At 52.0% G+C, this 25,924-nt stretch overlaps 1 protein-coding gene across 1 annotated transcript; it reads right to left on the bottom strand.

Annotated features, from left to right (window-relative positions):
* Positions 1-7,661: 7,661 nt before the first annotated feature.
* LOC127033638 (protein phosphatase 1G-like) lies at positions 7,662-25,635 on the bottom strand. Its single transcript, XM_050921675.1, has 10 exons — positions 25,433-25,635; positions 22,411-22,480; positions 15,178-15,263; positions 14,324-14,456; positions 12,760-12,908; positions 12,041-12,208; positions 10,989-11,223; positions 9,806-9,935; positions 9,319-9,421; positions 7,662-8,080 (listed from the first exon to the last, which is right to left on the bottom strand). Exons 1-10 carry the CDS (start codon positions 25,550-25,552, stop codon positions 7,880-7,882), a joined length of 1,395 nt encoding a protein of 464 aa, XP_050777632.1. The 5' UTR covers positions 25,553-25,635; the 3' UTR covers positions 7,662-7,879.
* Positions 25,636-25,924: the final 289 nt, after the last annotated feature.

Genomic DNA, 25,924 nt, shown 5'->3' with positions numbered 1-25,924 from the left:
ACCCTGAGTCCTTCCTCCGCCCCTAACCCCCATTGCAGAGCCTGGCCTGAATCCCTTGGTACTTCCTCCTCCCCTAACCCCCATTGCAGAGCCCAGCCTGAGTCCCTGAGTCCTCCCTCCTCTCCTCCCCCCCTTGTACAGCCCGGCCTGGGTCCCTGAATACTGCCTCCTCCCCTCCCACCCCTATTTCAGAACCGGGCCTGGGTCCCCGAGTCCTTCCTCCTCCCCTCCACCCACTCGCAGAGCTCGGCCTGGGTCCCTGACTCCTTCCTCCTCCCCTAACCCCCATTGCAGAGCCCGGCCTGGGTCTCCGAGTATTTCCTCCTCCCCTAGCCCCCATTGCAGAGCCCGGCCTCGGTCCCTGAGTCCTTCCTCCTCCCCTCCACCCACTCGCAGAGCTCGGCCTGGGTCCCTGACTCCTTCCACCTCCCCTAACCCCCAATGCAGAGCCCGGCCTGGGTCCCTGACTCCTTCCACCTCCCCTAACCCCCAATGCAGAGCCCGGCCTGGGTCCCTGAGTCCTTCCTCCTCCCTTAACCCCCATTGCAGAGCCTGGCCTGAGTCCCCGAGTCCTCCCTCCTCCCCTAACCCCCATTTTAGAGCTCGGCCTGGGTCTCTGAGTCCTAACCTCCATTGGAGAGCCCAGCCCAGGTCCCTGAGTCCTTCCTCCTCCCCTCCCGCCCCCAGTGCAGAGCCCAGCCTGGGTCCCCACGTCCTTCCTCTTCCCCTAACCGCCATTGCAGAGCCCGGCCTAGGTCCCCGAATCCTTCCTCCTCCCATAACCCCCATTGCAGAGCCCACCCTGAGTCCCTGAGTCCTCCCTCCTCCCCTCCCCGCCTTGCAGAGCCCGCCTCGGTCCCCGAGTCCTTGTCCTCTCCTAACCCCCATTGCAGAGCCCGGCCTGGGTCCCCAAGTCCTTCCTCCTCCCTTAACCCTCATTGCAGAACCTGACCTGGGTCCCCCAGTCCTTCCTCCTTCCCTAACCCCCATTGCAGAGCCCGGCCTCGGTCCCCGAGTCCTTCCTCCTCCCCTAACCCCCATTGCAGAGCCCGGCCTCGGTCCCCGAGTCCTTCCTCCTCCCCTCCCCACACTCGCAGAACCCGGCCTGGGTCCCTGAGTTCTTCCTCCTCCCATAACGCCCATTGCAGAGCCTGGCCTCGGTCCCCGAGTCCTTCCTCCTCCCCTCCCCACACTCGCAGAACCCGGCCTGGGTCCCTGAGTCCTTTCTCCTCCCCTAACCCCCATTGCAGAGCCCGGCCCGGGTCCCTGAGGCTTTCCTCCTCCCCTCCCGCCCGCCTTGCAGAGCCCGGCCTGGGTCCCAGAGTCCTTTCTCCTCCCCTCCCCCCCTTGTAGAGTCCGGCCTGGGTCCCAGAGTCCTTCCTCCTCCCCTAACCCCCATTGCTGAGCCCGGCCTGGGTCCCTGAGTCCTTTCATCTTTATGATCAGGAGATCATCTATCCAACCTCCTGCTCAAAGCAGGAGAAATCCCCAAACAGTTCGGTTTTTTTACCCCAGTTCCCTAAATGGCCCCCCTCAAGGATTTGAACTGGTCTATCTTATTCCACTACAGTATTTCATCACATTCTTAACTGGGAGGGAGGGGGTGGGTGGGAAACTGCTGTTACACATAAAAGCAGTGCAAGTGTTAACTTCCTAGCTATTTATTTTGGACTTATTGGACAGTTAAACTACAGAAAATGTTGAGGCAACTGGTTGGCTATGGGGAGTTGGGCAGCTCTTGTTTAACACAGCTCTGTAAAGCTTTGCGCCGTAAAGAAGGCAGGCAAGTAGATGCCATTGAAATGATAGATGGTTGCTACTCTTGGGCTCTGCCCATATGAAATCAGAAGATTTACACAAAACCTGAAACGTGTGAAGGAAATGTTTAGATAGTTTAAGTTAAAAGTGAGAGACTCAAGCAACCCTGAAAACAAAAGAAAATGATGTCTAGTTAAATTGAGACTAATTTTCCCTGTTGTGGTTTTTCCATAGTGAAATAAGACGTTATGTCTCATTAGCACAAGGAGCAAGATACAACAGGATCTCTCCGACCCTGACAAACGACACAGGTGTGCCTTCTCACAATCGACCAAAGTAAACTGGGCTGTATGATCTGCAGGGTTTGATTGCACAAAGGTGGCAATGAACCAACCTCCTGTGGCTTTTGTCTGGATTAAGGAATTGTAGCAGAAAATTCCTTGATGAGGCTATGACTGGGTTAGCCATAGCACAGGCCAAGCTCCAACAGCTTCTAGCATGCCTACCTGCTGCTAGGGTGATCAGACATCCCGATATTATTGGGATTGTACTGATACTAGAAACTTTGCCTTATATAGATGTATATAATGAGCTATTACCTCTCTCTCTCTTTTGGGCTGGTTTTTACAGAGCTCCTCCCTAGACTCAGCCCAAAACAAATGATGTCATCAGAGACCTGCCTTCCAGGTCACTTCATCTTTATGAAACTGATCATTTCCTTGATAACCCCTACTCAGTTGTGCTGCAGAAGTGTTAAGACCTTGGCACTTAGCTGGAGAATTGAGACCTGGAGCTTCAGAAGCTTTCACAAGAAATGTAAATACTTAAGAAATGGACATTGTTTCACGGGGTTTTTATCCTTTGCTTTGCCAGTTCTAGCCTGCCCACTTCCCACATCCAAACCACCATGATTTGGTTGAGGGGATGTGGGTCCAACCAGGTATAATAGATCCCAAAGGCTGAGCTGAGGGAAAGGTCTGTGGGTCAGACTCCTAATAATTTAGGGGGGATTTGGGAAATTCCTGTCACAAATTGTCCAGGCTGTGAGGAGGGGATTTTCCCATTGAAGCCATTGGGAACTGACAGCAGAGATGAGATGGGACAGATTGAGAGTCATCAGAATACAGCCCAAAGGCTACATCCAGTATATGTACGAATGAGGGGAGTAGCGGGCAGGGGAGAGGGGAAGCAGAGGTAAGAGGGCAAGTCCCCTGAGGAAGGGGGAACATTGCCCTGAGGAACACAGGCTGCATGTGGGGAATGCACACCATTCCCCCACAGGGGTGCCAGGCTACAGCTGGAGAAGGACCTTTCTAGTACTCACCCTATCTCTGCAGGGGGGCCGAGAGCCAGCTCACCCCAAGGAGAAGTGCAGTAGGACCGATGTTCTGTTAATATGTAGCTCTAAGGTGGTGGGTGTTTATGACAAGTATTAACTACTGACTGGAAGTAGTTATTGACTATTAAGTATGTATGGGTATTTATTATCCAAACTATTCATTATTGTTAGCATTTATTGATTATTAGCTTTCAATAGTACTACTTAGCATAATTAATCACTCTGTTAAAGGGACAGTGTCTGGGGGGCTCTGGAGAGACTGGTTCACTTCAAAACCTTCCGGCCCCTAACCAGAGCCCGGAGAAGAGCTGGCTCAGTTTTTGCTCTCTTGTAGATGTTGATCAGGGTCTCTCTGGGTGTGCTGGTCTAGTTCCTCCTCTCCCAGTGTACACACTGTGCCGGCCAGCTGGCCGGCCTCCCCACCTTCAGCAGTGCATAGGAGACAGCCTCATGGGCCAGGTCTTCCCATGGCCTCCAACAGAGTTGGGCAGAGCTTCCATGAGCCCACCTCCAAACATTCCACTACCCCCCTCTCATAGTTCTTTGCAGTATCTTGTAAGCCTTTATTATGATCGTTGATCACTAGAGGAGGCTTTGGAACAAATAGTTCAATGTCAATATTATGTCACTAGGACCAGATGGGATTCACCCGAGGTTTCTGAAGGAACTTACGTGAGGTAGCAGAACTACTAGCTGTAGTACATAACTTGTCTCTTAAATTAGCCTCTGTACCAGATGACTGACGGATAGCTAATGTAACACTAATTTTTTAAAAAGGCTCCAGAGACGATCCCGATAATTATAGGCCAGTAAGCCTAATTTCACTGCCAGCCAAATTGGTTGAAACAATAGTAAAGAACAGAATTATCAGACACGCAGATGAACACGATTTGTTGGGGAGGAGTCAACATGGCTCTTGTAAAGGGAAATCATGCCTTACCAATCTATTAGAATTCTTTGCGGGAGTCAACAAACATGTGGACAAGGGGGATCTGGTGGATCGAGTGAACTTAAACAAGGTCCCTCACTAAAGGCTTTTAAGCAAAGTAAGGAGTTAAGGGGTAAGAGAGAAGGTTCTCTTAAGAATTGGTAATTAGTTAAAAAATAGGAAACAAAGGGTAGAAATAAATGATCAGTTTTCACAGTGGAGAAAGGTAAAAAGCAGGGTCCCCCATGGCTCTGTACTGGGACTAGTGCTGTTCAACAGTCATACCTGATCTGGAAAAGGGCGCAAACAGTGAGGTAGCAAAATTCACGGACAATACCAAATTACTCTAGATAAGTCCAAAACTGACTGTGAAGCATTACAAACGGATCTCACAAAACTGGGTGACTGGGCAACAAAATGGCAGATGAAATTCAATGCTGATCAGTGCACAGTAATGCACATTGGGAAACAATCCCAACTCTACATACAAAATGATGGGGTCTAAATTAGCTGTTACATCTCAACAGAGAGATCCTGGAATCATTGTGGAAAGTTCTCTGAAAAGATCTGCTCAATGTACAGAGGCAGTCAAAAAAGCGAACAGAATGTTAGGAACCATTAGGAAAGGGATAGACAATAAGGCAGTAAATAACAATGCCACTATGTGAATCCATGGGACGTCCATATCTTGAATACTGCGTGCAACTCTGGTCGCCTCATCTAAAAAAAAAAAATGTATGAGAATTGGAAAAGGTTCAGAAAAGGGCAACAAAAATGAGTAGGGGTTTGGATCAGCTTCCCTATGAGAGATTAAAAAGATGGAACTATTCAGCTCTGAAGAGAGACGGCTAAGGGGGATATGATTGAGGTCTATAAAATCATGACTGTGTGGAGAAAGTGAAATGGAAACTGTTATTTGCCCGTGACATAACAAGAACTAGGGGTCACCAAATGAAATTAACAGGTAGTAGGTTTAAAACAAACAAAAGGAAGTATTTCTTCACACAACGCACAGTCAGCCCATGGACTCAAAGCCAGGGGATGTTGTGAAGGCCAAAAGAGTAACTGGGTTTAAAAAAAGTTCACGGAGGACATACTCATCAATGGCTATTGCCAAGATGGTCAAGGACACAACCCCATGTTCCGGGTGTCCCTAGGCCTCTGACTGCCAGAAAGAGGAAGTGGATGACAGGCCGGGATCACTTGATAATTGTCCTGGTCGGTTCACTCCCTCTGAAGTACTTGGCACTGACCCAGTACGGCCGTTTCTGTGTTCTCGCGGATTAAGAGCTGGCATGGAATGAAGTGTTCCTAGTGGAGTTCCACAGGGATCCGTACTAGTTCTGATGCTGTTTAATATTTCCATCTGTGATCTGGAAGGAACTATGGAAACCACTGCAGCGACACAAAGCTTGGCAGAGTGGTGAAGGACGATGAGGCAGGGCAGTTGCAGAGTGACTGGATCGCTTGGTAAACTGAGTCCATTCCAACAAAATGCATTTTAATACAACCCAATGCAAGGTCATACATCTAGGGACAAGAAACGCAGGCCAGACGTACAGAACGGGGACTGGATCCTGGAAAACAGGGATCTGAAAAGGATTATGGGGTCAGAGCGGGTAAGCAATTCAACATGAGCTCCCAGCGTGATGCACTGGGGGAAAAGGCCTAATCTGATCCTTAGATGTACACACAGGGAAGTAGTGACTTTGAGGAGGAAGGTGAAGTTTCCACTGTATGTGGCATTGGTGAGGCCAGTACTGGAATACTGTGTCAGTTCTGGGGTCCACATTTTAAAAAGGAGGTTGAAAAATCAGAGGGTGCAGAGAAGAGACAAATTATCCAAGGGCTGGAGAAAATGCCTTACAGTGAGATTGGAAGAGCTCAACCTGGTTAGCTTATCAAAAATAAGATTGAGAGGAGACTTGATTACGGTGTCAAAGGAGAAAATACTGGTACTAATGGGCTCTTCAATCAAGCAGAGAAAGGCAGAACAAGAACCAATGGCTGGACACTGAAGCCAGACAAATTAAAATTGGAAATCAGGCTCCAATTACTTTTACCAGTGAGGGTGATGGACCACTGAACTACACCAGGAATCGGTGGAGTCTCCATCTCTTGGAGCTGCAAGACGGAACGTCTCTTTCAGAGATCTGCTCAGCTTCCCCAGAAGTTCTGGGCTTGTGGCAGGAATCACTGGGTGAGGTGCTCAGGCCTGAGGAATGCAAGAGGTCAGATTAGACAATCAATCCTCTGGCCTCAATGATCTGTGTATCTATGAGACAGCTGCAAAAAGGCCAGTGGAATTTTTAGCTGCAAGTTCAGAGGCCTCCTGTCTAGGGGCAGCCAGGGAACAGCCTCTCTGTATACTCTGCCCGCGCCTGGAACAAATTCCGTTCTGGTCCCTTCACAGGCAAAAGGGTAATGAGCTGCTGGAGGGAGCTGGGATGCACAAAGGCCGTTCACGGGCTGGGGGGCAGGATTGAGCAGGACTGATGATCTGGCCAGCATGGCTCAGTGGCAGCTGGAGGCAGCACAGCTACGCTGGGCTCGGGGGCAATGCTGGCTCCTCCTGAGCAGTGAACGTCTCCATGGGCCAAGAGCCCTGGGGAGGGACTGCAGGGAGCTGGAGTGGATGATCCAACATCTCCACAGCCCCTCTGTCAGCAACGGCCTATAGGAAACTCTGCCCCCAGTCCTGATCCACGCAGAAGGCCCAGGTGGGAGGAAAGGCACAGAGAAGGAACAAGGAGCAGCTGAGTTTCCAACTCGGGCGCTTTGCTTCTCTGGTGCCCCTCAGCACAAAGCACACAAGCTGCCAGAGATGGGTGCAGCGCTGGCACTCGCCCAGCGCATCGTGCAGCCGTCATCCTGAAGGGAAGAGAGCTGGGTGGGGCCTGAGGTGTTTGGGTGTGAGTCTTGCCTCTTGGACCCAGGGGTCAAATCAGGGACTCAGTAAAGACAAATGAGCTCAGGAGGTTTGTCCCTACTGCCCATTTCTACACATCCCCAAGCCATTCTGCCACAGTACGGCCAGCTCTCTGCTCAAATGCTGCAGGGCCAGGGCTCAGCGGTGTCGTGCGAGGGAGCCAGAGACTGGAGGCTTGTCACAGAGTCCCTGGGCGATGCTCTGGAACTGCTCCCCACAAAGCCAGGCAGGACTTCGGGGAGCCTCCTCTCCCTTGGAGCAGACTTGTTCAGGGCAAGAAGCTCACATGGTTTCACCTCCTGGGTCTCTCCTTGGAGCATTCAGCATCCTCTGCCCCTCTGTGCACTTCCCACAGCGAGCCTGCCCCAGTGGGGTCCTGGGGAAGCCATAGGGTCCTGCACGCCCACTTTGCAGTCAGATGTGACTCTCAGCCAGCTAGTAAAACAGGTTTATTCAACAGGAACAGAGCGAGGTGCAACGGTGGCACCTGATCCAAATCGTTCCACAAATAAAAACAGAACGGGCCTTAAATAAAGGAGGCACAGAATAAAAAACCTCAACAAGTGAAAAAGTTCTTCCCTCCAAACAGAATAGTCACAAGCACAAAAATGGCAACACCTACATGGAGACAATCTTGGGATGTCCATCCTCTAAACATGAACGTGCTACTCACCTCCGCCGGGGCTCCCGTGTGTGCGGAACAGAAGCCAGGCCCACTTGGCAGCTCTGCTCCCGGCTTACTCTTTGGAAGGGTTACAAATCAACAGGACATGCCCTGATAACTCACCCCACACCTGTCCAGGACACAAATGAGGCCTCTGCTAAGGCTAAAAAACAGAAAAAAGATGAGACTTCGGAGTCTCGAGTTCAACTTGTTTAGGAAACGAGTCTGGGGAGTGCACGACAAGTCTCTGTGCTGGGCCTGCTAGTCCTGCTTGGCCTTCTTGCTGCTGTCACTGCCGTTCTCCTCCGCTGCTGCCTGGGCCTCTGCCGCTGCCAGTTTCCGTTTGCCACTGTCGGTGTGGGCTTGCGTGGAGCGTGGGTTGAAGCAGATAATGATGCAGGTCATGTTATCACAGCCGATGCCGTCCCCTGAGGCCTGGGGAGCCAAGCACTGATCCAGGAGCTGAGAGGGAACAGGACAAAGTTAACAGCACATGAGGAGCAGCCAGTAGGACGGCAACCTCACACGCAGCCAAGCAGTCCAAAGTAGCCGCTCGCTCACTGGCTGACTCCCAGCTCTGAGGCCAGCCCCAGGCTCCAGCTCCTCCCAGGTGAGGGAACGGGACAGCTCAAGGCAGTGCTCAGGGCCTTGGGAGGCCGGCAGGCAGAGCCAGCGATAGGCATGAGCAGACAAAGCAATTGCTTAGCACCCAGAGCACCTCCAGGGGGCCTCCTGTTCATTAGTAGTATGTGTTGGGGGGCACCCCTCAAATATCCCGATGTGCTGACCACCTCTGCTGGCAGGGCCCTAGGCTACTCAGCACTGCCACCTGCTGGCTGTTCAGAACAACATAGGAAGGCAAAAACAAAGAGGAGTCTTTGTGGCCCCTTAGAGACTAACAAATTTGTCTGAGCATAAGCTTTCATGGGCTAGAACCCACTTCATCAGCTGCGTGCAGTGAAAAATACAGCAGCAGATATATATACAGCACATGAAAAGATGGGGGGAGTTGCCTTACCAAGTGTGGGGGGGGGCAGTGCTAACGAGGCCAATTCAATCAGGGTGGATGTGGCTCATTCTCAAAAATCTCCCTGAACATTCAACAACAGACTTAAAAGTGGTCATTCTTCAACAAAAAAAACTTAAAAAACAGACTTCAATGAGAAACTGCAGAACTGGAATTAATTTACAAATTGGACACCATCAAATTAGGCCTGAATAAAGCGGCTGGGTCACTACAAAATTTTTTTTCCCCCTCTGTTGATACACCTTCTTGTCAACTGTTGGGAATGGGCCACATCCACCCTGATTGAATTGCCTTACCGAGAGGTCGGTGCTAACGAGGTCAACTCCCATCTTTTCATGTGCTGTATATTTATACCTGCCTACTGTATTTTTCACTCCGTGTATCTGATGAAGTACGTTATAGCCCACAAAAGCTTATGCCCAAATAAATTTGTTAGGGTCTAAAGTACCAGCAGGACTCCTCATAGTTTTGGCTGATACAGACGAACATGGCTATCCCTCTGAAACTAGGAAACAGATAAAGTTGTTGGGTCCGTATGGATTTCGTCACCACCCAGCAATGAGCAGGCCCCAGTAACTCTCCCTGCAGGGACTCACTGCCCAGCAAGCGTGCAAATGCCCAGCGAGCTGAGGAAGCCCATCCAGGAAAGGGCAGCTGGAATCAGGCTGCTTACCTCTTCTACTATGGAAGAGAGAGGCCTCAGGTCCCCGTTCTCATCCTTCTGGCTGATCTTGGCCTGGATGAAATCCACCACTTCCTGGCTGCTCATCACATTCCTGCCAGCAGAGCGGGTGACGGGTCAGTGGCTGGCAGGCCAAGGGAAGAGTGCCCTGCAGCTGACGGCAGGGAGGCCTGGTTCTGCTGTGCTATGGCGGAGAGTGCTGGCTCGCTGAATGGGAGGAGCAGGGTGCGCACCAAGACAGGTGTTAAAGGAGATCCCTTCCTTCAGGGGCCATGGGCACCGTGGAGCGCGCTGTGCCATCCTCTGCCCAGGGAATGGCGCCCCACTGAGGACAGCCTGCCTCGGACTCTTTGATGAGCTATCCCAGAGGCCCCTAACCCTTACTGAGGTGTCACGGGGATTTCCGCCTGGCCTGCTGCCCCGTGCAAGGCTGGGGCAGGATCCATCCCATAGGGGCTTCTGATCCTCTGGTGCTCACCAGATTCCGTCACATGCGATAACCATGAAGTCATGTTCCTCATTTATTGTCAGCACCTTGATGTCGGGTAAGGCCGAGATCATCTGCTCTTCCGGGGGCAGATTCTTGTTCCGTTTGTAGAAGTGGTCGCCTGGCAAGAGAGGGGAAGTTCAGTGCCAGCACAGTCTCCTCCAGCTACGCTGCCCTGACTGCTGGGGAGGGGCTGCCTGAGAGCCCAGGCCAGCACTCCCGCAGGCAAGAGGGGACAACCGCCCCCCCGTCGCAGACTGAGGTCTGTGTTTGAGCTGGAGCATGAGGCCAGCTCAGCAGAGCCTGGCACTTCACTGCTACATCACTGAAGAAGAGCAAGAACCCCAAAACAGTGTGTCCCCAGCCCAGCCACACATCTCCCCACCGCCTGTGCTTTTAGGAGCACAAACACAGACACTGCCCATGCAGACTAGACCGGGGTCCATTTAGTCCAGTGTCCTATCTCCGATGGGGGCCAGCGCCAGCTGCTTCAGGGGAAGGTGCAGCGACCAGGCCGCCTGCCTCAGGGGAAGGTTCCCCCAGCCCCAGTAGTTAGAGGCTCATGCTCTGGGGCAAGAGGGTTCATGGCCAGTTCAGAACTCTGGTTTGAGGGTTAGTATTTCCTCGGATAATTCCAGATATTCCCCATTCCTAGAGAAATATCTAACTTCTCGCTGAATTCCGCTAGGCTCTTAGCCTCAGCTATTTCATGTGACGGGGAGTTCCATAGGCCCCTTGTGCCTTTTCAGGGTCCACATCATTTAAACAGACACTGATCTCCCTTTCTCTCGACCGTGCATTGCTTTAGAAACTTTAATCACGTCCCTCCTCATCCATCTCCTTTGCACGGGGACAAACCCCTCTGCACAGAACAGATTTCCCCAAGTCCTTGACCGTTCTTGCTGCCCTTCTCTAACCTCTCTAGCTGTGCAACACCCTGTTTAGGAGGGTGATGAGAACCCCACATAGTGTTCAGATGAGCCCACACCACCCCATGCCTTATACATCCCAGTATCGTTTGCTTTTCTCACCACTCCTGGCTGACAGCTACCATGCCTTGGGCCCCATCTAAATCATTCATCACTCACAAACCCACCGTGAAGCAGGCGGTCTCCGTGCACGTGCCATCCCCCCGGCTGCAGGGTGCCCTGGCCAGCCTCCTGGATTCACTCACCGATTGCCCTGGAAAGGCTGAGACGCCCGTTCACTCTCCCATCCATGGTGACCTTGCCGCCGGCGTTGTTTATCCTTGCCAGCTCCAGCTCATCCTCCGGCTTGTGGTCATGGGACATGTCTACAGCTTTTCCACCCTCTGACACCACACAGCGAGAGTCTCCAGCATTGGCTACGATCAGCTGTTTCCCGCGGATAAGGGCTACCACGGCAGTCGTCCCGCTGTTAGAGCCAGGCTGAGAGGCAAGGGGTTTGGTGAGACTTCTTCCCAGATACATAATGCCCCTAGCCCTAAAGGAGCTATTCGGGGAGAGAGAGTACAAACCAGCCCATAAGCTCTTACAGGACATCGGCTGTACCAGACCTCGCCTTTCCAGGTGCGGGGCCCAAAGAGGGGGCCACCACAGGAGGTGAGGGAAGGGGTGCGAAAGGAACAGAGCACGGGTACGTTTTCCCAGGAGTGGGCCACCTCAGTTTAACACATTGTCCTAGGAACACCAGTGAGATCAATAGCATGGCCTGCAGCTGTCCTCTCCTGCAGCAACTCCAGCCTTAGTCTGCCCCAAGCAGGGGCTGCACTGCATTGTAGTGGCAAGGATGGAGGTTTCTGCAATCTCCATTTCACTGCACCTAGCTACAGCTCCTGCCCAGCTGCCAATGCCATCCTCAGCCGGCTGGCTGGCTGGAGAGCTGCTAATTACTAGTGTTTGTTGTGTGCAGGTGAGACACACAGCCGGACTAGCTGATCCTGAGGAATTGCCATGCTGTTCTGCAGTACGTCCGATCAGATAAGCTAGCAGTGGAGTCCCCCTTTGCAGTATCTCCCCTGCTGCCCCACAGCCCAGGCCCCATTCCAAATCCTCCACCACGTCCGGGTGGGAAGACACCTGCCTCAGGTTACATGCTCTGCTGCAGGAAAGCTGTGTAGAAAATCCATGGGCTGCACAGAGCCTCCATGGCCAAGGGGCATTCTCTGGCTCCCAAGTGACCCACAGGTGCTCCCCGGCACAGGACTAACAAAGAACCTAGAGAAGGCAGAAATGGGATGTGCACCTCCTTTTTCCGCTCCATGCGTGGTAACATTATCTTTTCCTCTTCGTCCTCATCCTCTTCAATCTCTTCTGTGTCACCTTCATCCTCTTCAATCTCTTCTGTGTCACCTTCATCCTCTTCATTCTTTGCCTTCTCACTGCTGTGGCCATCCTCATCGTCACTGCACTCCTATAGAAACAAGAGACACCATGAGAGAGCAGGAGTGCCCAGCTCCGAGGGCACAAGCCCCTCCAGGAGGATGGACAAGATGAGCTCAGCAAGAGGGAGCCGATGACCCAGCAGGTCGTCTCTCTCTCTCTGCTGCATATGAGCTGGGTAGCAGGTAGCAGCTCCCAGCTCATGCACTGGCCAGACCACAGTGTCTGCAGCACCCTCCTTCCACAGGCCCACTGTGAGGCAGTGCGGACACAGGCACCAGCCCGTAAATCCCACCTTGACGGTAGGCCTGGGGTGGCCCGATGCTCTCACAGCCCTTAAAGAATGTGGGGGGAGAGAGAGAGAGAGTGTCCTTCTCCACCTCCAGGAACGGCAGCTGCCTCCAAGCTGCCTCCAGTCTCTGGCGCTTACTCCACTGTCGTCCTCCTCGTTACCCTCATCTGACTCATCCTTGCTCCATCTGTGGTGGAGGAAATGCCCGTGGCCTCATCATCTGGCTTCCCGTTCTTCCTCTCCCTGTGCTTGGCCAGCTCCCCCAGGCTGCTTTCTCCATTCACACTCACCTCTCCGCCATGCTCCTGGCCCATCTCCCCGGACGGAGCGAGTGGCTTGTTTCTGAGGTTCTTGATGCACTTCTGTCCATAGCGGGTCAGCGGCTCCTCTATGGTCATTGTGGCTTCTTCATGCCGAAGAGCAGCTTCCTCGTTGTCAACTGCAAGAGAAAGGGGAAGTCAGAGCAGGAAACGCCACCCGTGGGGTGGCAGCAGCAGCATAGGTTTGGCTCCAAGCTGCACTAGCCAAGAGATATCTGATGTTGCAGCAGTGCGCGCACTGGGCTGGGCATTCCACACACACGAGACAGCTGCCCCCACCCAGCTCCCAGACCAAGCAGTCGGGAAGGCGACCATCACACTCACACAGCTGATAGGCACAGCACACACACTGTATGGACACACAGCAGCCAGCTCCCAGCTGCTAAGCCAGGTGATGCTCGCTGGCCAACGTCATGGACACAGTGGCCATCAAGGAGGGATTCGCCAATGGAAGCTCAGCTCGAGGTGCTGGGGGTGAGCTCGCAAGTGAGAACAGTTGGTGCTGGCCAAGTGTTTGGGTTTTGTTTGAAGGTCTGTGGTGATGCCGAGTGCTGGGACACTGGCTGGTCTGTTTCCTTGCACAGATCAGACACCACAAACGGGAAAGGCTAAGCTTCTCGAGGGCCAAGTCACTCCGGAGGGCTCTGGCACAGTCGCTCACCCACCTGAGAACCAGGTGCTGGGGCCTTGGGGAAACGTGAGATGCTAAGACACACCCTTCCCAAACACCAAATCGGGGCCAGCAGTTCAAGGGGGAATCTTGCTGCTTCCCTGAAGCTGCTGTTTTGCTAGTTTTAACTTTACTGGTCAGCTCAAAGATGGTAAGTGAAACGACTCTACCCAGAGTGCTGCCAGATGCAGAGAGCAAACTAAAGGGCTTCCCCCCCAGGTGTAGGAACCCGGGTGTCCCCAGCGCTCGCAGAAAAATGCCGGGATCCAGTGCGGGTGCCCCTTTACGTTCACTCGAAGGCTGGCAGTGAGTAATTCTGGTTTCCTGGCTGAGGCTTTGCTCCTTGCCATGATAGACATGCCCAGGTGGGAAAGCACATCTGCTTCTTTGAGTGAAAAAGGCAGAGTCTTGGGCCAGTCACCGGGCGGTGCTTGAGTTGACCTCTGTCCCACCACTTGTCCATCCATCCATGACCCACCCCACCCTGAAGCTAGAAGCTTGGGACACTGCTGCCCATTTCACTGACACCACATCTCAGCTCAGACCCGTACTGCCATGGCGCAGAAAGCTCGAACCCTTGGCTGGAGCAGAGCACCTGCTGCAGATACACCCAAGGGAGGGGCCCACGGAAGGCGTGTGTCAGTTAAACAAGCAAGCTTGCCAAAACAGCTCGACTCCGCCATGCCAGCCCGGGAGGCGCTTCGAGGAGAGTGCTAAGTTAGCTCCAGGTGCACTCTGTTTAACTGGCTCCTTTAAAGAGCAAACCCTTCCCCAGCAGTCACTGCCCTGCCCACCCCCCCACAGCTGGCGGCCAGCACCTCAGTGCTCAGCCTCAGATACTGGCTGGGCACATGCTTCACTTACCATCATCTTCATCAGCTACTTTCTCTTTCTCCTCATGGAAATCCTGGGGCCGCCCAGCAATCTGAGCGAGCTCCTTAATCGCCTCCTCTGTGGTCAGCTTGGCATCGATGGCCAGGAAGGCATCCTCCAGGGCCTACGGACAAACAGACACCACAGGGGCTGCATGCTGTTCAGGGGAGCACCCACCCACCCTCCCTGCCCTCTCTCAGCAGCCCTGGGATCCCATCACATCCCCAGCCCCTTCAGGAGAATCACTGAGGTGAATGGCCACGTTTGCCAGAGAGCACATGGGGCAGACGAGATGGCACTGGGGAGGGTCAGCATGAGAACAACCCCTTGTTCCTATAGGTCACTGGTTTTGCCAGACTGGCCTGTGCTCAGGATATGCCGCCTAATGCCTCTTCTCTGAAAGCTCCACTCTGCCATCGCTGTGAGTCTCAAAGGGCTGCATTTCTATCACCTACACTGCTGCCCATCAGTCCGATTCCTGCATTGATCCAGGAGACTGAAAACCAGGGCAGCTCTGCGGGGATACGGAGAGCAGAGAGGGGGACTCTGCAGCGAAGGCAAGGCATAAGCCAGAAATGAGCACGGCCTCTCAGTAACTTCAATGGAGCTAAAGGAGGGAGGTGGAACAGTTAAACAACAAGGCCAACAGCTAGTGAGCAGAAGACCCAAAGTGGAAAAAGGAAGAAAGCTTCCCTGGGAGACTAACCAGGCCTTGGGATTGCCTCCGAGGGAGGGGCTGGGCAATCCCAGGTGACACCGGGATCTGGGTGGGGACCAGACACCCAGAGAGGCCTGTTCTGCTGCCTTGATGCTGACACTTATCCACTGCAGTGCCAGGCTCTTACCTTCTGTAGTTTGCCTTCCTTGTACGCCTTCTGCTCCTTGATTATCTCCGGGAGATACTTGGCACAATACAGAGCAACCTCTGCCCCTGAAAGAGAACAGAGGCTGCTTGAAAATCCTGCTCCTCCCAGTGGCCCTGGGCACAGAGCGAGCTGAGTTGACAGCCCCGAGGGAAATCTGGGGCCTCCAGCCAGGATGGAGATCAGTGCAGGAGGAGGAGACAGCAACCAGCTGTAGAGGACAGGTCGCTAGTGGGATCTCTCAGGGTTTGGCGCAGGGCCTCCACTTCCCAAGGAGCTGCACCACTGAGGTGGGAGGACTTGCTGCTGCCACTGGAGACACCATCAGTATGACAAGCCCTGGGACCCCAGCAAATCTCCAAGGCTTTTCACCCTTCATTGGGGCTGGCCAGGTTCCAAGGGACTCCACTGTTCTCAGGCCAGTCCCACCTGGAGAGCCAAGCTTTGATACTGCAGCAGGGGAAAGGGGGCTAATGCTCAGTGCAGATAATCTGGGAGGTGCCATGTTTCCAGCATGCAGGGGGCAGCCAGTGAGTGTTCACATACAGGAGCGCCTGCCCCAGTGCAACAGGAAGGAGATGCTACAATTAACGAGGGAGACTGTGGTCCTAATGGGCAGAGCGGAGTCCTACTGGGAGAGGAAGGAAAGAAATGCAGGAGGCGATGATAGGAGAAGCAAGCCACAGGGCCAGACACGGAAGAAGGAGAAATTCTCTGAGTTGCGTGTAACAGACCCACGGCCTGCACATAAGCATACAGATTATTTCGCTCCTGAACCAGCTGTCGGCTGCTTGACATCACGACTCCTCCTTGGGGGTGCCTGGGTAACCAGTGCAGCCAGGCAGACCACAGGGCCATGGTTCAGACGACAGGTGGGCCCGACTAAGAGAAGACGGCATTGACATGGCAGCAGTGATCAATAACTCCTGGAGTTCAGCTCATCCAATGGGACTTGGCAGAATGCACAGAGGGGGCAGGGAAGCAGCCCAGTGAAAAGCTCCGATGGGAGAGGTGAGGAGCAGCCCCTCTGGTCTGGAAGGGAAGGGCCAGAGATCTGAGTGGGAGAAGGAACCAAACTGGGAATGGAGAAGGGGGAAGCAGCCAAACAAGAACATGCCAAGAATGCAGGGAAAGGAGAAGGGCAGCGAAAATGCAGGGTCCCCCCAAGGTGATGGCGCTGTCAGGGGAAGTAAGGAATGAATGGCAAACACACAGCTCTTTCAAACCTGCCTGGAGGGAGAGGAGAAACTGGGCAACTGGCAAGGAATGGAAACCCTGTGAAAACAGCTTTGGCAAAAGGGGATGCATCAGAAGTTGGATGATGCAGACCCGTCCGGTCAGACCATATTCACTCTGAGCAGCAGAGAGAATCGGCAGCCCCATTTCAAGTCTGTTCCAGAGTGGGGATTGGAGCCTGGCTCTCCCACATCCCCGGTGAGTGCAGTAACCATTGAGCTAGAAGATAGTGTGGGGGAAAGGGATCAACAACAGTGACACAGACAGTGACCATCTTGGGGTGGCGACTTTAAAAGGATGAACAGGATGTCCCAGGTAACCACAGGCCTATCAGACAGACATCAGTCCTGGCCAGAACAACGGAACAGCTGATACAGGACTCAGTTTATAAAGCATTAAAGGACAGTGCACAACATGACTAGAATGTAATGCTGATTTTTAAAATGGGCTCCAGAGGCAATCCCGGTCAGTGGTTACAGCACTCCACAAACTAGCAGAAATCATAGTAAAGAACAGAATTATCAAATATCGAGTTAAACACAGGTCATTGGGGAAGAATCCACACAGCTTTTCAAAAGGGAAATCAGGCCTCACCAATCTATTAGAATTCTTTGAGGGGGTCAACAAGCATGTGGCCAAGAGGGATCCAGTGGTTAGAGCGTACCTGGACTTCCAGAAAGACTTTGACAAGGTCCCTCACCAAAGACTTTTAAGGAAAATTATGCTGTGGCTACACAAGAGAGCACTGATGCAGCTACACCACTCCAGAGAGCTCTCCTGTCAGCTTAACTACTCCAGCCCCTGCAAGCTCTCCCGACAACACAGCACTGCCCACACCAGCATAAGTTATGGCACTCAGGAGGGTGGCTAATTCAAACCCATGAACAACATAACTTATATTGACTTAAGCTGTAGTGTAACCAGAGCCTAAACTGTCATGGGATTAGAGGGAAGGTCTTCTCATGGATCAGTAACTTGTTAAAAGTCAGGAAACAAAGGGTAGGAATAAATGGTCAGTTGTCACAATGCACAGAGATAAACAGTGGGATCCCCCAAGGATCTGTACAAAGACCTGTGCTGTTTAATACACTAACTGCTGATCTGGAAGAAAGAGTGAACTGGGAAGAGGAAAAGTTTGCAGATGATACAAAGTTACTCGAGATAGTTAAGTTCAAAGCTGACTACAAAAAGTTCCAGGGGGAATCTCACAAAACTGGGTGATTCAGCAGGGAAATTTGAGCAGATGAAATTCAACATTGATAAGTGCAAAGTAATGCATGATGGGTTCAAAATTAGCTGTTATCACTCAAGAAAGATCTTGGAGTCACAGTGAATAGTTCTCTGAAAACTTCAGCTCAATGCGCATCAGCGGTCAAAAAGGTTAACAGAATGGTAGGAACCATTAGGAAAGTGATAGAAACTAAGACTGAAATTATCATAATGCCCCATAGTAAGTACATGGGGAATCCACACCTTGAATACTGTGTCCAGTTCTGGTTACCCCATCTCAGAAAGGATATAATGGAACTAGAAAAGGTTCAGAAAAGTGGAACAAAGATAAAATCATGCCTGGTGTGAAGAGAGTGAATAATGAAGTGTTATTTACCCTTTTCCACAATATAAAAACCAGGAGTCACCCAATAAAATTAACAGGTAGCAGGATGAATACAAAACAAGAGGAAATACCTTTTCACACAATGCACAATTCACCTGTGGAACTCATTGCCAGGGCCAAAGTAGAACTGGGCTCAAAAAAATAAATAGCGAAGTTTATGGAGGACAGGTCCATCAATGGCTATTAGCCAAGGTGGTCAGGGACGCAACCCAACCCTTGGGGCAACCCTAAAGTTTTGACTGCCAGAAGCCAGCAGGGGAAGACAGGATGGATCACTAACTACCTTGTTATGTGCACTCCCCATGAAGCTCCAGCATGGACAACTGTAAGAGACAGGCTACTGTGCTAGAGGGACCATGGCTGACACTACGTGGCAGTTTTTACATAATATAATTAATGCAAATCAACATGGGTTTATGGAAAATAGATCCTGTCAAACTAACATGCTATTTTTGATGAAATGACACATTTGGCTAATAATATCCCACCTTGCCTGACTGTTACTTACTAGTTTGAAACATTAGAGATTCAGAAAGATTTGGAGAGCCTGGATGGATGTCTGGTCCCTCTCCATCCGGAGAGCGAACAACCACCCAAACAAAGAGCACAAATGGAAGACTTCCCAATGGAGACTGTGGCCCTTGTATCTAGTACTGGCTTAGCTGTGCGTGCGGAGGGGAAGGGACTAGCTCAGTGGTTCTTCACGTTTTGCACTGGTGACCCCTTTCACAAAGCAAGCCTCTGAGTGCCATCCCCCTTATACATTAAAAACACTCTTGGTCTCTAAGGACACAGGCTTCAGTCTGACGTGGGAAGTGGGGCACGGGCAGCAGCATCAAGGCAAGGACCTTCAGCTACAGTCTAGAAACTAAAGCAGGATCAAGGCCATCAACTGCAAAGCCCCCCAGAGCAGCTTGCAAACCCAAAGCCATCCCCTAACTGCAGAACTGGAAGTGCCCCTTCCTCTAGGACCTGCTCTGTGTATGAAGAAACGTTCACGTAAAAAATAATCTGACACATCAGAAAAGGGAAGACAAATAAACAGGGACAAGTTTTTAAAGTGCTTGTACACAAATGCTAGAAGTCTAAATAATAAGATGGGTCACTAGAGTGCCTTGTGTTAGAGGAGGATATTGATATAATAGGCATCACAGAAACCTGGTGGACTGAGGACAATCAATGGGACACAATCATTCCGGGGTACAAAATATATAGGAAGGACAGAACAGGTCTGGGGGGGTGGGGGAGAGGTGGTGGAGTGGCACTGTATGTGAAAGAAAATGTAGAATCAAATGAAGTCAAAATCTTAAGTGAATCCACATGTTCCATAGAATCTCTATGGATAGTAATTACATGCTCTAATAAGAATATAACATTAGGGATCTATTATCAATGACCTGACCAGAACAGTGACAGTGATGATGAAATGCTAAGGGAGATTAGAGAGTCTAACAAAATAAAGAACTCAATAACAGTGGAGGATTTCTATTATCCCCATATTGACTGGGTACATGTCACCTCAGGACAAAATGCAAAGACAAAATTTCTCAATACCTTAAATGACTGCTTCTTGGAGCAGCTGGTACGGGAACACACAAGGGAAGGGGCAACTCTCGATTTAGTTCTGAGTGGAGTGCAGGAGCTGGTCCAAGAGGTAACTATAACAGGACCACTTGGAAATAGTGACCATAATACAATAGCATTCAACATCCCTGTGGGAGGAAGAACATCTCAACAGCCGAACAATGTGGTATTTAACTTCAGAAAGGGGAACTAGGAAAAAATGAGGAGGCTAATTAAACAGAAATTAAAAGGTACACTGACTAAAGTGAAATCCCTGCAAGCTGTGGGTGCTTTTTAAAGACACCATAATAGAGGCTCAACTTCAATGTATACCCCAAATTAAAAAAACACAGTAAAAGAACTAAAGAAGAGCCACCGTGGCTTAACAACCATGTAAAAGAAGCAGTGAGAGATAAAACGGCATCTTTTAAAAAGTGGAAGTCAAATCCTAGTGAGGTAAATAGGAACAAACACTGCCAAGTTAAGTGTAAAAATGTAATAAGAAAAGCCAAAAAGGAGTTTGAAGAACAGCTAGCCAAAAACTTCAAAGGTAATTAAATGTTTTTTTACGTACATCAGAAGCAGGAAGCCTGCTAAACAACCAGTGGGGCCCCTTGATGATCGAGATAGAAAAGGAGCGCTTAAAGACGATAAAGTCATTGCGGAGAAACTAAATGGATTCTTTGCTTCAGTCTTCACATATGAGGATGTTAGGGAGATTCCCAAACCTTAGTTGGCTTTTGTAGGTGACAAATCTGAGGAATTGTCACAGATTGAAGTGTCACTAGAGGAGGTTTTGGAATTAATTGACAAACTTAACATTAACAAGTCACTGGGACCAGATGGCATTCACCCAAGAGTTCTGAAAGAACTCAAATATGAAATTGCGGAACTACTAACTATGGTTTGTAACCTGTCCTTTAAATCAGCTTCTGTACCCAATAACTGGAAGATAGCTAATGTAGCTAGAGGTGATCCCAGCACTTACAGACTGGTAAGTCTAATGTCAGCACTGGGCAAATTAGTTGAAACAACAGTAAAGAATAAAATTGTCAGAGACACAGAAGAACATAAATTGTTGGGCAAAAGTCAACATGGTTTCTCTAAAGGGAAATCGTGTCTTACTAATCTATTAGAGTTCTCTGAAGGAGTCAAACAAACATGTGGATAAAGTGGACATAATATACTTAGATTTCCAGAAAGCCTTTGACAAGGTCCCTCACCAAAGACTCTTATGTAAATTAAGCTGTCATGGGATAAGAGGGAAGGTGCTTTCATGGACTGAGAACTGGTTAAAAGACAGGGAACAAAAGGTAGGAATTAATGGTAAATTCTCAGAATGAAGAGGGGTGACTAGTGGTGTTCCCCAAGGGTCAGTCCTAGGACCAATCCTATTCAACGTATTCATAAATGATCTGGAGAAAGGGGTAAACAGTGAGGTGGCAAAGTTTGCAGATGATACTAAACTGCTCAAGATAGTTAAGACCAAAGCAGACTGTGAAAAACTTCAAAAAGATCTCACAAAACTAAGTGATTGGGCAACAAAATGGCAAATGAAATTTAATGTGGAGAAATTTAAAGAAATGCACATTGGGAAAAATAACCCCAACTATACATACAATATGATGGGGGCTAATTTAGCTACAATGAGTCAGGAAAAAGATCTTGGAGTCATTGTGGATAGTTCTCTGAAGATGTCCATGCAGTGTGCAGAGGTGGTCAAAAAAAGAAACAGGATGTTAGGAATAATTAAAAAGGAGATAGAGAATAAGATTGAGAATATATTATTGCCCTTATATAAATCCATGGTACGCCCACATCTCAAATACTGTGTACAGATGTGGTCTCCTCATCTCAAAAAAGATACACTGGCACTAGAAAAGGTTCAGAGAAGGGTAACTAAAATGATTAGGGGTTTGGAGAGGGTCCCACATGAGAAAAGATTAAAGAGGTTAGGACTCTTCAGCTTGGAAAAGAGAAGACTAAGGGGAGATATGATAGAGGTCTATAAAATCATGAGTGGTGTGGAGAAAGTGGATAAGGAAACGTTATTTACTTGTTCCCATAATATAAGAACTAGGGGCCACCAAATGAAATTAATGGGCAGCAGGTTTAAAACAAATAAAAGGAAGTTCTTCTTCACACAGTGCATAGTCAACTTGTGAAACTCCTTGCCTGAGGAGGTTGTAAAGGCTAGGAATATAACAGGGTTTAAAAGAGAACTGGATAAATTCATGGAGGTTAAGTCCATCAATGGCTATTAGCCAGGATGGGTAAGGAATGGTGTCCCTAGCCTCTGTTTGTCAGAGGGTGGAGCTGGATGGCAGGAGAGAAATCACTTGATCATTACCTGTTAGGTTCACTCCCTCTGGGGCACCTGGCACTGGCCACTGTCAGTAGACAGGATACTGGGCTGGATGGACCTTTGGTCTGACCCAGTACAGCCATTCTTATGTTCTTATGCACGTGCTCACCTCAAAGTGGTGACCCTCAAACCGCTCCCCTGCCCAGCTGGAAAAACAGCCTCAGTCCTGGAATGCCTCCTGTAGACCCTTGAAGCCCAACTCCCACCAGAAGGAGGTTGTCTAGATCCCACTGTGCCAACCCAGTGCCCTTCTTCCCACAGCCATTGGCAGCCTCAGTCCGCACTTTGCCCCAGAGAACACTTCTCAAGAAGAAGCAGGGCTTTTACAGCCAGAGCGGTTTGCCCTGAAGGGGCAGCCACTGCAGCAGACCAGAGCAGTCCCCTGTGAGAAGCTGCCCAAGTACAATTCCTTGGAAAGAGCGAGGGGAGCAGTTACCTCCGTGTCCATCGTAGACAGAGAACAGGGCCGTCTCACTGTCTAAGTCTGGAACACAGCTGTGCGCATCCTGAAAGAGAAAGCACCAAGTCAGAGTGCTGGGGTTGCACTTGCTCCCAGCAGCTGACCCGGCAGGAAATGTGCTCAGGGGCAGGAAAATACGGTACCAGCACAGACACACTCACATTTCACACCTGGAGATTTCCCACTCACACGCTGTTCTCAGAAAACCAGAGAAGGGCACGAACAGTAAGAAGCAGCTGCTACAGTAGCACAGCCACATGCCACTATAGCGCAGATGCTTCTTCCAGTGACAGAAGGGGTGTTGCTGTCGCAGGAACTCCACTTCCCTTAGTGATGGTATCTAGGCTGATGGAAGCAGTCCTTCATTGACCTACCTATGTCTGCCCCAGAGAGTGACTTAGCGCAACTACAGCAGGTAAGGGGGTGAATTTCACACTCCTGAGACCCCCCCAGACCCACAGCACACGCTCCATCTACAGCTCACCAGAGCAGCTCGCTCTTCCTGGAAGGGGCATGCAACTCTTCAGCCTTCTGCTGTGCACAGCAACCTCTGCACTCTTCCAGACTGAGAGCTCTTTAAAATGGTAACTTGGGATTCTGCCAGTCTGGAGCCAGACTCCAGCCCTATCCATCCAGACTCCTGTCACCGTACCATCCGAGGGTCTTTATCCTCACACTCCCTTGTGCGGCAGGATGGGGCTACTGGCCGCATTGTACAGATGGGAACGGAGGCCCAGGGAGACCAAGTGCTTATCTACACAAGGAAATGTACTGGCATGACTACACCACCATAGCACACCAGGAGAACAACAGTGGTAGCATCATACTGGTAGTTATGCCAGTAAGTTTCCCCATGTAGACAAGCCCCAAAGGACTTGGCCAAAGTCAAACAGGGAGTCTGTGGCCCCTCCCACTGCCTGGCTCCTTTCCCCAGTTCATAAGCAGCCCAGATCCATGCACACTGGAGTGTCACCTGCTCCAGTCATACCTGACAGGAGGGAGAGTGTCCCGCTGACTACTGAGAGCAGGAAGTGGTACGGCAGCACCACCACACTCCCCAGGCCCTTGTAGGGGATCTCTGCACACCTGGGCTAGAGGTCTTTCCCCTCTCTCTAGCCTGAGTGTGCCAAGCCTTTCCTGGGCACGCCCCATGTGGCTGGGTAACGGCGTGCTGGTCTCAAATGAGCTGAAGGGTAGGCCGAGGAGTCTAGAACTGACACTGTCCCCTAGTGTTCTCTGTGCACTGGAGCGAATCAGAAACAGTGTTACGGAAATCCCACCTCCCAGGTAGGCGTCTCTGCCATGGCACTGGTGTCAGAATCCTGCTCATTCTCCGGCCGCCCACGGAACCTCTCAGGTGAGCCAGCAGAAAGGGTGGCCCACCAAGGGGACTGTTTGACACAAAAATGAAATCCTTTCTGGCCTTTATCTATAGGCACTCAGACACTGAGGTAACGAGCATGGGACAATCACCTATACAGAGCAGAACATCACAGAGCAGCAGACAAGGGCTCATGACCAAATTCCTTCCCGTCCCCAGATCTGGGCCAGGAACAGCAGCTGGCAGTGACCTGGGCTGAATTTGAAGCACAGAATGTGCCTTTCAAACTAACAGTTCTCTGGCTGGTGCTCACCGGGCAAGCAGGGGAGGCTGGGGTTTCCATGCAGGTGACCATCATTTTTCAGCACTAATCCGCCGTCTCTTCTAACCTTAGAGGCTGGGGAGCCAGGGGGAATGGGCAGCTCCCTGTGCTCTGCTCCACTTCCAATTCCAGAATGGAAGGTGGAGGGAAGGAAGTGAGGAAATTGGATGCATTGGATCAGCCTACAGGTTGTGATGGTTATCTGAATGCCACTGGGGGAGATTTGTTGGGCTGGCCCAAGAGCTCCGGGACAGACACGTTTACACTGGCACAGCAGATTAAACCCTATGTTAGGCTGATAGGAAGTGCACAGGTAAACACTCAAAAACCAGGAAATGCCAGAGGAACTTGAATTTGGCATGGGTCCTTCCTTTACTGCAGCTTTATTTTTATGGTATAGCAGAGAGACTAGAGAGGAGAGTCGCCCCTGCAAAAAAACTTGGTTTATTTCTGTGGAAGTATCAGGAAAGCTGTGTCCTGGCACTTTTGCCAGGGGACTCCTTGGAGGACTGAAACATGGCCTGGAAGTTCTCAGCCCTTAACCACAGCGGCAGGGGGGGCTGGATCCTTAATAAGAGAGTTTGCTTCCAGGCTGCATTAATGCAAACAGAGAGAATCAGCACCCCTTCATCTAGTGGTGATGGCACTGTGCCAGCAGGTCCCCAGCAGACAGCTTGGCGGGGAATTCAGAGAGGAGCCACACACATGCCTCAGGCTGGAGAAAGTGGCTGGGGGTGTGAGACGAGGGGAATCCCCCTAGCTCTGCAGAAGGAGGGGGGAGGGAAAGGCACAGGAGACCCCTGGGGATGGGTCACTATCAGTCTGCTGAGGCTTATGGGGAGGGAGAGAATAAAATGTACCGAGCAGCAGTTAAGGGTCCCGTGCCGTGCCCCCTCCCCCCGCAGGGCGCCGCGCCCCCTCCCATCTCTCCTCTCTCCGTCTCGCCCACCCACCGAGGGCCCCACGCGGCTCCCCGTCTCCCCTCCCGCCCCTCGGCTCCCCACGCCGCTCCCCCCCCCGAGCTCCCCGGCTCCCCACGCCGCCCCCCTCCGGCTCCCCACACCGCTCCCCCCCCAGCTCCCCTCCCGCATCCCCCAGCTCCCTGGCTCCCCACGCCGCCCCCCCCGGCTCCCCTCCCGCCCCCCGGCTCCCCACGCCGCCCCCCCCAGCTCCCCTCCCGCATCCCCCAGCTCCCCGGCTCCCCACGCCGCCCCCCCCGGCTCCCCTCCCGCATCCCCCAGCTCCCTGGCTCCCCACGCCGCCCCCCCCCGGCTCCCCACGCCGCCCCCCTCCCGCATTCCCCGGCTCCCCACACCGCTCCCCCAGCTCCCCGGCTCCCCACGCCGCCCCCTCACCTCCATGGAGCCCAGCCAGCCCTGCATGGCGCTGTAGCCGAAGTGCAGCGGGCGCGGCCCAGCCCGGGCCCCGTCCCCCGAGCTCTTCACCGTGTGGGGCTTGGCCAGGGAGCCGCCCATGGTGCGGGGGCGGGCGGGAGGCGGAACCAGCGCGGCCGCAAGCGACAGGAAGAGAGACGCCGAGGCACGGAGCGCGGGCCGGAGGCCAGTCTGCGCACGCGCGCGAGGAGGGCGGGAACGGGACTCTGAGTCTCGGGGAGCGGCCCCCGTGCGCGCTCCTCCCCCACGTGCAGCCCCCGCTCCCTGGGGGGGGCCTGTGCACGCCCTTCTCCCCACGTGCATCCCCCTCCTGCCCCCACGTGCACCCCCCGCTCCCTGGGGGGGCCTGTGCACGCCCCTCTCCCCACGTGCATCCCCCTCCTGCCCCCACGTGCACCCCCTACTCCCTGGGGGGGCCTGTGCACGCCCCTCTCCCCACGTGCATCCCCCTCC

The sequence above is a fragment of the Gopherus flavomarginatus genome, chromosome 13 (assembly GCF_025201925.1).
Source record: "Gopherus flavomarginatus isolate rGopFla2 chromosome 13, rGopFla2.mat.asm, whole genome shotgun sequence".
Classification (NCBI taxonomy): Eukaryota; Metazoa; Chordata; order Testudines; family Testudinidae; genus Gopherus; species Gopherus flavomarginatus.
The sequence above is the reverse complement of the archived record's forward strand: the minus strand, read 5'-3'. Positions and strand labels throughout refer to the sequence as shown.

Coding starts and splice junctions, on each gene's coding strand:
- LOC127033638 (XM_050921675.1), bottom strand. CDS start 25,552: ATGGGCGGCTCCCTGGCCAAGCCCCACACGGTGAAGAGCTCGGGGGAC. Junction 12,209..12,759: donor GCCAGGAGCATGGCGGAGAG/GTGAGTGTGAAT, acceptor TTGTTTCTATAG/GAGTGCAGTGACGATGAGGA. Junction 9,936..10,988: donor CAGCCTTTCCAGGGCAATCG/GTGAGTGAATCC, acceptor CTCTCTTGCCAG/GCGACCACTTCTACAAACGG.